This window comes from Solanum verrucosum, unplaced genomic scaffold (assembly GCF_900185275.1).
Source record: "Solanum verrucosum unplaced genomic scaffold, falcon-dt-bn FXZP01000060.1, whole genome shotgun sequence".
NCBI classification, from domain to species: Eukaryota; Viridiplantae; Streptophyta; class Magnoliopsida; order Solanales; family Solanaceae; genus Solanum; species Solanum verrucosum.
The window spans coordinates 6066128-6079549 of record NW_026020129.1 but is presented as its reverse complement, the minus strand read 5'-3'; the positions used below and the strand labels follow the sequence as shown (position 1 = coordinate 6079549).

At 36.7% G+C, this 13422-nt stretch overlaps 2 protein-coding genes across 3 annotated transcripts in view; both read right to left on the bottom strand.

Annotated features, from left to right (window-relative positions):
- LOC125827093 (60S ribosomal protein L37a) overlaps positions 1-13422 on the bottom strand; it is a 145313-nt gene that overhangs the window by 55673 nt on the left and 76218 nt on the right. The gene's annotated exons all lie outside the window — the stretch shown is intronic.
- Positions 10995-13188, bottom strand: LOC125826680 (uncharacterized). Its single transcript, XM_049506035.1, has 4 exons — positions 13158-13188; positions 12410-12519; positions 11081-11902; positions 10995-11039 (listed from the first exon to the last, which is right to left on the bottom strand). Exons 1-4 carry the CDS (start codon positions 13186-13188, stop codon positions 10995-10997), a joined length of 1008 nt encoding a protein of 335 aa, XP_049361992.1.

Here is a 13422-nt window from a genome sequence, read left to right as displayed (position 1 = left end):
AGGTACAAAAGTGATCCAATGATTCCCCTGTACATGGTCTGATTTACCTCCACACCATCTTCTTGGTTGTACCCCTGCACTACGAGTCTTGACTTTTTTCTGGTAATTGTCCCATGTTCATCTAGTTTGTTTCTGAAGACCCATCTTGTCCCTATAATGGTCCTGTTGATAGGTCGGGGGACCAGGTGCCACACTTTGCTTCTCTCAAACTGATGGAGTTCTTCTTGCATTGATGTTTCCATCTGGACTTTCTGATCAACTCTTCTTCAATTTCAGCATCAGATTCAGTATCATCATCTTCATAATTTTGAGATGGAACCTTTTGGGTAGTATCAAGAGAACCAGGTGCTCTTGTGAGGTCTGCAACAATTTCCTTTGTAACTTGTTTGTTTCCAGGGTTTTGGATATCCTTGTCTTCCCATTCCTAGATCAGCTCTTCCATATCATGGTTTCCCTTTGATCATCAATTTTCTCAGATTCATCGAATGTCACATAAATGCTTTCTTCGACACATAGAGTTTTTTGTTGTTAGACACTCTATAGGCCTTGCTGGTAGAAGAGTATCCTACAAACACACCTTCATCACTCCTGGCATCAAACTGATCCAAGTCATCCTTTCCATTATTTAGTACAAAGCATTTGCACCCAAATGGCTTAAGATGGGCAATTGAGGGTTTTCTTCCATTCAACAATTCATAGGGAGTTTTCTTGATCAACGATCTGACAAGACACCTTTAGTTGGATATCTTTGGCAAAAGTAATCAAAATTCCAGCAGTCTCATCCTTTTTTTCGCAGAAACATATTCTAGGTGTACCTGGTGAAATCATCAATAATTACAAGAAAATATTTTTTACTTCATCTGCTTTGAATTCTGACAGGTCTACACAGATCTATGTGGAGAAGTTCCAAAGGTCTGGTAGTGCTCACACTCTTCTTTGCCTTGAAAAAAGATTTTGTTTGTTTACCTTTTGCACAGGCGTCTCAGACTTTGTCATTTGAGAAATTCAGCTTTGGTAGTCCGCGGACCAGGTCCCCAGCAACAAGCTTGTTAAGTAAAGAGGTATTTACATGACCCAGTCGTCTATGCCAAGGATTTGCATCGTCAGTTTGAGCACTCAGACATGACAAGTTGTCTCCTTCAATAGAATTTAGATCAGCAACATAAACATTCTTGACTCTTTTTGCAGACATTACAATTTTCTTAGTTGCACAGTTTGTAACCACACACCCTTCAGACATGAACTTGACTTCATTTCCCTTGTCGCAAATTTGAAACACACTTAAGAGATTAAACTTCAGACCATCCACATAGTGTACACTGTCTATGGAATGATCTGCAGTTCTTCATATCTTGCCAATACCAAGAATAAAACCTTTCTTTCCACCGCCAAATGACACACCACCACTTTGGTGTGCTTATAAAGAGAGGAAGTTTAGAGTATTTCCAGTCATATACCTTGAGCGTCCACTATACATGTACCAACATTGACTGCTCCCTCTCTTTTGCACAAGAATCACTTATTAGACTTAGGAACCCACTTCAAACGGAGTTCCCAAAAACTGTCAAAAGGTTTAATGAGAAACCTTCCTGTCTATGGAGGTAAAGTGTTCTGCTAAAACGATAACTGGGATCAGGTCCCTTGTGTCCTTTTTAACATCATTTTCAGATCTAACAGATTTCACATGCCTTTCTTTAGCTTTTCTCATACTCTCACATTTCTCTTTCAAATGACCATTTCGACCACAGTGAGTGCACAAAAGATTGTCAAATACAAACACATATTTGTTATGAGGATTATAAGGAGGTTCTATTGGTCTACGTCCCAACTGTTTCTTTCCATTGAAACTCTGATTAGATAGATTAGAGAGTATCTTAGAAGAGTCAGTCCATTTTAGAGAGTGGCTTAACTCTTTCTTGACCTTACTCAGATCCTTTCTCAGTTGAGAATTTGTTTCAAGAGAAGCAACTAACTTGGACTCAAAGATTTTAAGCTTTTCTTCCAGTTCTACCTCAAAGATGCTAAGCTTTCTCTTTCCACCTACTGAGGTACCATGTCCCTCACTGGGTTCCAGACTATCAGTCTCGAGGATACCTATCTTGATACTCAGTTCAGACATTTGAGCATTAAGAATTGAGTTTTCATCTTCGCACAGACTCAACTTTTCACTTATCATCAAATTTTCAGAGGTCAGTTCATCAACCGAATCAATTAATAGAGCAGCAAGTTTTCTCAATTTTTAATGGGAAGAGAGTCTAAATCATCTTTAAGATCGAGAAGAGTTACCTAATTTTGATCCTCTTTATCATCAGATTAAGCCATTAAAAAGAAAATGGAGTTGAAGACATTTTCATCATCTTCAATAACCATCATTGAAACATCTTCATAACTTTCTGCATCTTCTTCTGACTCACTTGAATCATCTCCCCACACAGCAAAGGCTTTTCTCACCAACTGATCAGCATGGGCCTTCATCCGAGCATGGTCTAGGACTAGGTCCCTCTTGCTCGGTCTAGTGTCATGAGTTTCCTGCTTTTGACTGGGGCAATCCCTCATGAAGTGACCAGGCTTGCCACATTTATGGCAGAGATCATTTGCAGTAGCAGTTCTGCTAGCTGAGATTTTCTTTTGGAAGCCTCCATGCTTCTTGATAATTTTATGAAATCTTCTAGTGACATATGACATCTCATCCTCCTCCTCAGTCACCTCACCTTGAGACGTTTTCAAACCAATGGACTTTTCCTTCTTTCCTTCCTTCACAGTCGTCACTTATTCTTGTTCATCTCGTAGGTCTGGAGATTTCCAATCAGCTCATCCATAGAAAGTGTCTTCAAATCTTTTGCCTCTGTTATATCATCAACTTTGCTTTCCCATGACTTGGGAAGAACCTTGAGAATCTTGCAAACTTGCTTGCTAAAGGGAATGGGCTCACCTAAGCACCTTAGTTCGTTGGTGATGGAAGTGAATCTTGAGTTCATTTCAAAGATAGTTTCACCTTCCTTCATATAAAAATTCTCGTATTGAGTCGTAAGCATATCGACCTTAGACTCTTTTACTCGTTGTGTTCCCTCATGGGCTGTTTGGAGACAGTCCCATATCTCTTTGGTTGATTCACAGGCAGAAATTCTATTGTACTCATCGGATCCAATCCCACACACTAGAATCTTTTTTCCTTTATAGTTCTTCTCTATCCTTTTACTGTCCATCTCATTGTACTCCTTTCTAGTTTTGACAACTGTTGTAGTGAGTTCTCCGTCTTTCACTTCCTTAGTAGGAATATATGGTCCATCAATGATGATGTCCCACAACTCAGAGTCATCAGCGTTGATGTAGTCATGCATTCGATTCTTCCACCAGCCATAGTATTGTCCATTAAAACGCGGTGGCCTGGTGAAAGACTGAACTTCTTCCATATTGGGTGGAGCAGTCATTCCTTCTGGATCTTTCCTTTTCTTGGTGTTAACCAAATTGAAAAGTCTAGCTCTGATACCACTTGTTGGAATGTATGCGTCCACTAGTCTAGATGAGACCAGGTCCTCAGCACAGTTACAATAACAGAAAATAAACAAAGTGCTGAAAGTAAAGATTGCACAACAACTTTACATAGAAACCTCCTTGATCAAGGTAGTAAAACCACGACCTGGCCTGCTAGGACTTTTCAAACTTCTTTCGTTAATCTTCTCAAGCAAAAGTAAAAGCAAGTTTACAACCCGAGATTAGGCTACTAATCCCAACTCTAAGCAATACCTCCTATTACTTAGATGAGCCAGAGCAGATACAACACTGCCCACTAAGCTATCACCTTTAGATAACTTAGACTTTGCTAAGCGGATACAACACCACCCACTATACTAATCCTAACCGATTAATATAGACTTTTAGAGTAAGAACCTAAGTTACCCTTAACCTAGTTCTTACAATGATTCAAACAAGTTTGAAACGTTTCTTTCACAAGTAAAACGAATCCTACAATATCAGAACTATTACAAGCAAACAAAAGCAGCTGGTACATAAAGTAAATCGCAACACTTCAATCAGGTCCCTTGTTGTTTTGAAGCTTGAAAATCTCTCTCTTTGAATGAATGAATAATATTGTTGTATGTTGTTTGATATATACCATGAAGAGTTATTACCAAACGTACAAGCAACCTCCTTGCTTCTGATTGGTGGAGTACTCTGCAGCTCACCAACTTTCTGACTCAGAGAGCTTTCCAGTTGTCCAGCACTTTGACCACTGGACGAGTATTCATACTCTGCAGAGGACCAGGTCCCTGCACTTGTGAAGAGATCATCAAAACACCAAAAGGCATAAGCTCTTATCAATTTCCCCCTTTTTGATGATGACAAACAACCTGCATAACTCCTCACGTGAGTGAACAAACATTCATTCAATAACTGGTGTTTCCCCCTTAATTGAACAAGCAACCTCGTTGCTTCTGATTGGTAAAGTACTCTGCAGCTTCACCAACTTTTTGACGCAGACAGCTTTTACAGTTGTACAACATATTGACACTGGACGAGCATACTCTGCAGAGGACCAGGTCCTTGTACTTGTGAGGAGATCATCAAAACATCTAGGAGTGTTAGCACTTATCATGTCTTGCCATCTAGTTGATAGGGTGTGGTTATGTCATGAAATTTTTTGGTGCATTATGAATTCCTCTTTGGTGCTCATGGTTATATGGTAGAATGGTCGATTTAAGTATGAAAGGGGGTGACTGGGTGTGTAATAATGTACTTCTAATATTATTTGTGGGATTAATGGATGGGGCTAATCACTTAATACACTTGTCTCATAAATTAAAAGATCTTGTTGGTTAGAAAACTAAGTATGATGAATAAGGGTGAGTGGGGTGGTATAGGGTGTTCATAATTATTATTGTGACTTCTATGTTATGTTGCATGATTTAACCTTAATTGACCAACCTATGCCCGAAATCTCAGAGACACACCTATAATATATTGAGGTCCTATTACCCTTTCGAACTTATTTTATAAATAATTTTCTACCCCTTTTCGGCCTACGTGACACTATCTTCTGGGCCCAGCGCGTGTTAACAATTTTTTCAAGCTATCTGGTTGATAGTGCTACGTAGGCCGAAAAGGGGTAGAAAAATTATTTATAAAATAAGTTCGGGAGAGGGAGGGGGAGAGGAGAGTAATAGGACCTTAGTATAGTATAAGTGTCTCTGACATTTCGGGGGGATACTTGTGCATTTTCCCAAATATATTTGTTATTTAGTAAAAGATTTGCCTCTGGCTTTCCACATATTTTTGATTAAGTGGTAAAGATTCACCTTTCTTGTTAGGAATAGGGTAGGTGCCCGCACTGTCCTATAACATTATGGGGCACAAAAGAAAATTGAGCTAGCTTCTCAATTAGTGCCCCCTAAGGTTATTAGTGTTCAGGGTGTCAAGTAAATTATATTATCATTTTCAAGGAGTACCCTCGAACATATACAAGATTTTTTCTAAAGTTTTTGGGGTCTGGTGACTCCTCAATGTAGAGAACAGATCTACCTCCCGCTATAAGGATAGTAATTCATGCCATCAAGCTTCAGTTTCAACATTGCCTCATTTCATTATACCTCAATCATGTATCACTTGTACAAATTACTTCACAATAGCCTCAACGTTCCTTTGCTTCTATTGGAGTATTCGGGCATTCCATTCTTGCCACACCTAATAATAGTGATGTAGCCCAAAAAATTCATTAAGGGGTGCATAAATATAAAGAAGAAAACATCTGAAAAAAATAACAAAATAAACCTTACTAATAAAAACAAAAGGTATTTACATTATAACTCGACAAGTGTGCAATTATAAGTGAAGTGTGTGTCGTTTAAAAATGAAACAAAATGGTAGTAGTCAAAATGTATTGTTATGTTGCTAGTCGGGGAAGAACACACAACCTCAAATAAAAATAAAAATTGACCACATTAACCAATACACTAAACCTTCAACTTGTGTCAAATGGTGTCAACACATGTGTGTATATATATATATATATATAATTAGTTCCAGGAAGACGCTCCACATTCCGTGGATTATTCTACGATCCATGGATGGACTCGTGGATGAGAACTTAAAAGATGGCAAAGTGTCTTCATTCCACAAAAGAATTTCATGAATCGTGGAAGGTCATGGACTTGATCAGTTGATCTATAAGAGTTTTTCTAAGGGTATTTATGTCTTTTTAATAATTTCCTAAGTCTTAATCACGATATTTTAACATCTATTAGGGGAGGATATTACGGTAGTTATCTCAGTTCTCTCTTATTCTACTCCCCAAACTTAAGGCAAACCTTAAGTAGAGTCATCTAAGATTTCAGGCTCCTTTTTCTAATTTTTATTCTTCTAGGTATGCAAGGCTATCATAGTGAGTAGGGGTGTTCATGGTTCGGTTTGGATCAGTTATTGGTTAAAACCAAATCAAATCAATCTAGTCGGTTTTTTAAATATCTAAAACCAAACCAAACGAAAAAAATAACCAACGGTTTGGTTATTGACAGTTTGGTTCAGTTTTTCTGGTTTTTTCAATTTTAAAGTAATAAATTTTTGAGGACATACGTAACTTGATAGACACAAACACCTAGTACATGAGCAATCCACTGAAAACCTATTGTTGGTTCAATTAAGCAATTAAACAATACTAAAGTTATCATTACACGAACAAAGTGATTCAATTAGGAAAAGGTGTAACTATCTTATGAAAGGTTTGGTAGGTAAAGACTAAAGTAATGAATTTTGATGGACTTGGACTTATGATTGTAATAGATGGGCTAAAATTTAAGTTTGAGTTTGAGAAAATGGTAAAGTTAAAGACTTAAGTTACTTAAAATTTAACATATTTTATTTATGAATAATATATAATTAATTATAAAATTTATATATATAATTTATTGGTTCGGTTTGGTTATTTTGGCAGTTATTTTTTAGTAAAATAAAAACCAAACCAAATAGTATCGGTTTTTCAAAATTTAAAACCAAACCTAACCAAATATCGATTTTTTTAATCGGTTTGGTTCGGATTGCGATTTGGTTTGATTTGGTTTTTTAACCATAACCATGAACATCCCTAATAGTGAGGAACTCAGTTCGTCATCATGCCTCATATCTACAATTTCAATTAGTAAGACCAAAATAAAGGGTTTTCTTGTATGCCCTACTATTTTGATTTTCTAATATAATTGCTCATTATTGATTCTACTATTTGAAATCATAGTAATTTCAGAGGCGTCGCTGAAACTTCAATTATAGCTTAAGAGATACTTGTGTCTTATCTCCGAGATATACTACGATAATGTATGAGGCTTAAACTCTTCAATTTTGAATTTATGATGAAAGATAAGACAAGAGCAATGCAAAACCCATTAAATTTTAAATTTTAATCACATGTCCACTTGCATGACTAAAGTGTTATCAACGAGGAACTAATGTCACATGATGTATATTGCGACATGATAATAGATGGTTAGTATTATTTAGAAGTATAATAAAATGACAAAATAAGAATAAAGCTTCAAGTGAAGGTTGAAAATTAGAGAGAATCTACCGGAATTGCTCATGATGATCCCGTGTCTTCATCGTGAGAAGGTATTAAAAGGTCTAGGCAAATAACAATACACCTAAAAAGTCATACGAGAATCATATATAATCCAACATAACCAATTTAGCTTTATTGTGAGAAGGAAAAAGTCTAGGCACGAGAGAATGACAAGAGCAATGCAAATCCCACTAGATTTTAAATTTTAATTACATATCCAATTGCGAGACAAAAGTGTCATCGATGAGAAATTAATGTCACATGATATATGTTACAACATGATAATGGACGGTTAGTATTATTTAGACGTGTACTGAAATGACAAAATAGTGGAATAAAGCATCATGTGAAGGTTGAAAATTAAAAAGAATCTACCGAGATTGCTCATGATGATCCCGTGTCTTCAGCCTAAGAAGGTATTAAAAGGCCTAGGCTAATTATAATACACCTAATAAAATCATGCGAGAATCACATAATCTAACATTATCAATCCAACTCATGATTTGAGCCTATTGTAAGAAGACAAAAGTTTAGGCACAAGAGAAGGACAAGAGCAATGTAAAACCAATTAGATTGTAAATTTTAATTACATGTCCAATTGCATGATTAACGTTTCATCAATGAGGAACTAATGTCACATGATGAATGTTTTGACATTATAATAGACGATTAGTATTATTTAGATGTGTACTAAAATGACAAAATAACATAATAAAACATCATGTGAAGGTTGAAAATTAAAAACAATCTACTAAAATTGCTCACGATGATCACATGTCTTCATCATGTGAAGGTATTAAAATACCTAGAAAAATTATAATACATTTAAAAAATCGTGTGAGAATAACATATAATCCAACATTACGAGTCCAAAATCGCTCATGATTTGAGCATATTATGAGAAGACAAGACAAAAGTTTAGGCACAGGAGAAGGACATGAAAAAAATATATTACGAGCAATCATGAAAATATCGTAAAAAACTTACCTGGGCAGGTCAGGGGACTCACAATGAGAAGCCCATTACAAGGAAACCAACTTTGTCAGGCCCAAGTTGGGGCTCGTGCCAAGAGAGAATACCTAGGGTTTTTTCTTAACTATATATACGAGGAAAGCTTACTCAAATCACTTATATCTACCACAACGTAAACTATCGCTTCTTAGGTCACCCTGCTAATTTATCATAGAAGACAATAGTTAATAATAAATCATGAAAAAAAAATATTCGGCCAATCATGAAAATATCGTAAAAAGCTTACATAGGCAGGTCAATGGGACTCACAATGAGAAGCCCATTACAAGGAAACCAATTTTGTCAGGCCCAAATTGGGCTCGTGACAAGAGAGAATACCTAGGGTTTTTTCTTAACTCTATATACGAGGAAAGATTACTCAAATCACTTATATCTGCCGCAACGTAAACCATCGCTTCTTAGGTCACCTTGCTAATTTATCATAAAAGAAAAACAATAGACAATAAATCCCTCCCTACCCCACCATCGCCACCGCCGCCACCAACAAGACGCCTTTTTTCTTGATGTAATAAATATAGCAGGATTTGGAGTTGGCAAATTAAATTTTCTTCGTTAAAAGAGATTTGGATAAAGAAGGCAATGACCAGCTTTATCAATTGAGGTATGTTATTTATGATAAATGAGGTATTTACAGTTCATTTATGTTAGTCCTAACCCCAAAATTTGCCCTAACTATGCGGTGTAGAGCGGATACACCCTTCGGTAAAAAAGATGGTGTAGATATACCCCGTCGTCTATTAAATGTTTCTTATTTACCATGTTCAAATAAATAAAATTATTTTTAAAAATAATTCAAAAAATGTTAAGTGACTTAAATAACTTAACTCCCTATTTTTTTTATCCCTCCAGAACTAATCCAAATGAAAACTAACTCAATCGAGTATTTTTCTAAACACAAGAAAATAAATAAGAAACACATTTTATCTTTCTAGAAAATATTGTTCATGGAACACCTTTTCCTTCCTTACAAACACACCTCTACATTGTAATTCATGTGTCCTTTTTTATTTTACCAATGTAATGACCTAATCATATATTTTAAAGTAAAAATTATTTATAAAAAAAATTAGTTGAATAAACTTTAATGTGAAATTAAATCACTAAAATTACATTATTGTTTCACTTTATTTGTGTTAGTTACATATTTCACAACTACCAAAATCAAAATTTATCAATAGGTTCAATACCATACATGCTATCATCCCTTGTTATTAAGTTTGAATCATGACATTTGGTCACATTGGTGTTTCACACTATTCTTTTAGTACGACTTCCTCTTTCTCAAAATATTTGTCATTTTGAAAGTCTAAAACGAACTTAATTATTTTCTTATCAATTTTTAGTATGCTAATGGTTATACAATTTGACTCAGGTGCATATTTATGGATTCAGGGGATGGCTCTGTTTCAAGATGGTTGTGTCGAAATTGTAAGCGTCCCATTACCAAATTGGGAAACACAACTTGTGAATGTGTGTGTGAAACATGGGTGGATGATCGGACTCACGAGAAATGGCCTTTCGTTGTGGATATACCATTAGGGATTCCTCCACTTACTGTTGAGGGTGAAAACAACAAAGGTCCAAGTTTTCTAAGTGATGACGATGAGTCTGAAAAGGACTATGAAATTGTTGAGAATATTGGAGATGATGGAAGGAAAAGAAGAATGATGGAGCCTTCTAGAGGTGACAAAAGGAAGAAGTTCATTTCAGGAACTTGTGAGGAAATATCTGATAATTCGGATGAGGAATTTCATTGCAGGAACTTGTGAACTTGATGTTGTTAACGTTGCGGATGAGGAGGAGGAGGTGGAGACTGAACCTGATGTTGTTAACGTTGCGGAGGAGGAGGAGGACGATGAGACTGATCCTGATGTTGTTATTGTTGAGGAGGAGGAGGAGAGTGATCCTGATGTTGTTATCGTTACGGAGGAGAAAGATGAGGAGATTAAGAGTGATCATGATGTTGTTAACTTTGTGGAGGAGGAGGTGGATATTGTACCTGATGTTGTTAACGTTGTAGAGGAGGATGAAGAGGGGGAGAGTGATCCTGATGTTGTTATGGTTACGGAGGATGAGGTGGTGGAGAGTGATCATGATGTTATTAACGTTGCGAATGAGGAGGAGGTGGAGACTGAACCTGATGTTGTTAACGTTGCGGAGGAGAAGGATGAGAAGGAGGAGAGTGATCCTAATGTTGTTATCGTATGGAGGAGGATGATGAGGATGTTGAAAGTGATCCTGATGTTGTTAACGTTGCGGAGGAGAAAGAAGAGATGGAGACTAAACTTGATGTTGTTAACGTTGCGGATGAGGAGGGGGATAATGAGGATGAGGAAAGTGATCCTAATATTGTTATCATTAAGGAGAATGTGGGGCTCCTATGTTGAATGCAATTGATGAGGTTGTTTCTTCTAAGTCAAACATGTGCAGGACAGGGGACTCTTTGGATTTGTCCTCTGTCCTGCACATATTTGACTTAGAAGAAATAACCTTATTTGTTGCATTCAACATAGAAGCCGCCTTCTCCTCAATAATAACAATATCAGGATCACTTTCCTCCTCCTCATTCTCCGTCTCCTCCTCCGCGACATTAACAACATCATGTTCAGTCTCCACCACCTCCTCCCCCTCCTCCTTCTCAACGTCAACAACATCAGGATCACTCTTTACCTCCTCCTCCTCCTCCGTAACGATAATAACATCCGGATCACTTTCCTCCTCGTGCTCCTCTGCAACGTTAACAACATCAGGTTCAGTCTCCACCTCCTCCTCCGCAACGTTAACAACATCAGGATCACTCTCTACCACCTCATCTTCATCCTCTGTAACTATAACAACATCATGATCACTCTCCTTCTCCTCATCTTCCTCTTCCACAACGTTAACAACATCAGGTTTAGTGTCCACCTCCTCATCCGTAACGTTAACAACATTAGGATCACTCTCCAACTGCTCTTCCTCCTTTTCCGTAATGATAACAACACCAGGATCACTCTTCTCCTCCTCAACAATAACAACATCAGGATCACTCTCTTTTTCCTCGTCCTCTTCATCCTCCTCCAACTTTTCCTCCTTCGCAACGTTAACAACATCAGGTTCAGTCTCCACCTCCTTTTCCTCCGCAGCGATAACAACATCAAAATCACTGTCTTCCTCCTCCTCAACAATAATGACATCAGGATCAATATCCTCTTCCGACGAATCATCATCAACAGATACTTTCTCGACGAAAGTCTGATTTGTTAAGTACTCAGAAGTTCCTCGACTGAACTTCCTCTTCCCATTGTTTTCCACATTTCTTTCGGCACCTCCAGAAGTCTCCTTCTTTTTGTAATTCAAAATTAATTACAAAGGCTAATATCGCACGTTTGGTATTTGTGTTGACACCCAATTTTTACCCTCCCCAATAATAATTTTTTCGAGCTTCTCGATTTCCAAACGATTTAGAATAATTAGTTTTATAAAATTCAAATACTTTTCAAGGTTATTTTAGGTAATATTTAATCGACTTTCATAGTGTTTCGAATAATAAATGTATTTCATATAATTATATATATAATTAGTATATTCTATAAATATTTGAAAATCATATCAAAAGATTTCTATGTTGTTTTAGTAAATAGATTATTAATTTAATCTAGTATAATTTATAGTTATGATCTTGAGTTATTGAAATCGGTTAGCTTATATTCGAATTAATTATTTTATTTCGTTAAGTTTGAGAAGTTCGTAAATTAATTATATTAATTCATTCTATCTAAGTTTTAACCAAATTCACTAGTGAAATACAATTTGGTCAAATCAATAATTCATTTGGTTATATTAAAGGACCAAATTTTGGGCTTGCATAAAATATTTTTCAGCAGCCCACTCAATTCCAATTCCTTCAACAATACAATATTCCCACAGCCCACTCCCATACCAAATGACCCGGCCCACCTCTGTTAATCAAAGAAACACAACAGTCTAAACAACAACATCACAGCGGCAACAACAACTCCCGAGCGAGATAGACAGAAGGTAGTACTATTCCTTGTTTCTTCCTTTAATGTCCCTCTCAGACGAGTACAGTCGCAGCAGCACGCGTCTGTCCCCATTTCCTCTTTCGGAATGGGGACGAAACTTTAAAAAAAGGGGTGTTTGGCCGATTTGGTGAAAGGAATTAGGAGTTTGAATTTCAAAAATAGACTCTATTCTTGAAAATTTGGACGGGAATTCCCCCCCAAAAATCCGAACCCTAACTCCTCTCTATATAACTCTTTACTGTTTCAATGTGAAAGGGGAGAGTTGTTTTTTTTAGTTTGAAAATTTTTGTGTTAGACAATCGTTAGAGATTTTGTAATTTAAAATTTTTGAGAGTAAAAACAGGAAGTTGGGATTCTCTTTCGAACAAACATTTTCATATCTAAGAAAATTTTAGCCGATTCTCTCATTTGAAGTTGCGAGGAAATCTTTGTTCTATCTTGGTTCGCGTTTTGGGTTAGCTGTCTTGATACCAAGGTCGTTGGTGGAGGAATCGCTGCTCGTCTGCTCATTCTCATCTCAGGTTCGCTGCATCGAAAGAGGTAATACTACTTACTTTGTGGCATTCTCCTCGTCTCCTTCTCCATCTCGATGTGCTGTTTTCTGATGTCGGAAAAGCTCTATTATATAGTTGTTTGCTGTTAGTTATCGTTGGGTTGTTGATGTCTCAATGTGATACATTTGCTCTTATTTGATTCCATTATTCGGACAAGCCAAAACTTTTGTAGTTTGCATTTGATGGTGGCGTGCCTTCGCTATTTTACTTTTTTTTTTCCTTTTTCTCAAACTCACGGCTCAACGTCATTGGGTCTGAATTATTT

Coding starts and splice junctions, on each gene's coding strand:
- LOC125826680 (XM_049506035.1), bottom strand. CDS start 13,188: ATGGAGAAGGAGACGAGGAGAATGCCACAAA. Junction 12,520..13,157: donor GACGAGGAGAATGCCACAAA/GTAAGTAGTATT, acceptor TTTGATTAACAG/AGGTGGGCCGGGTCATTTGG. Junction 11,903..12,409: donor TTATGCAAGCCCAAAATTTG/GTCCTTTAATAT, acceptor AATTACAAAAAG/AAGGAGACTTCTGGAGGTGC.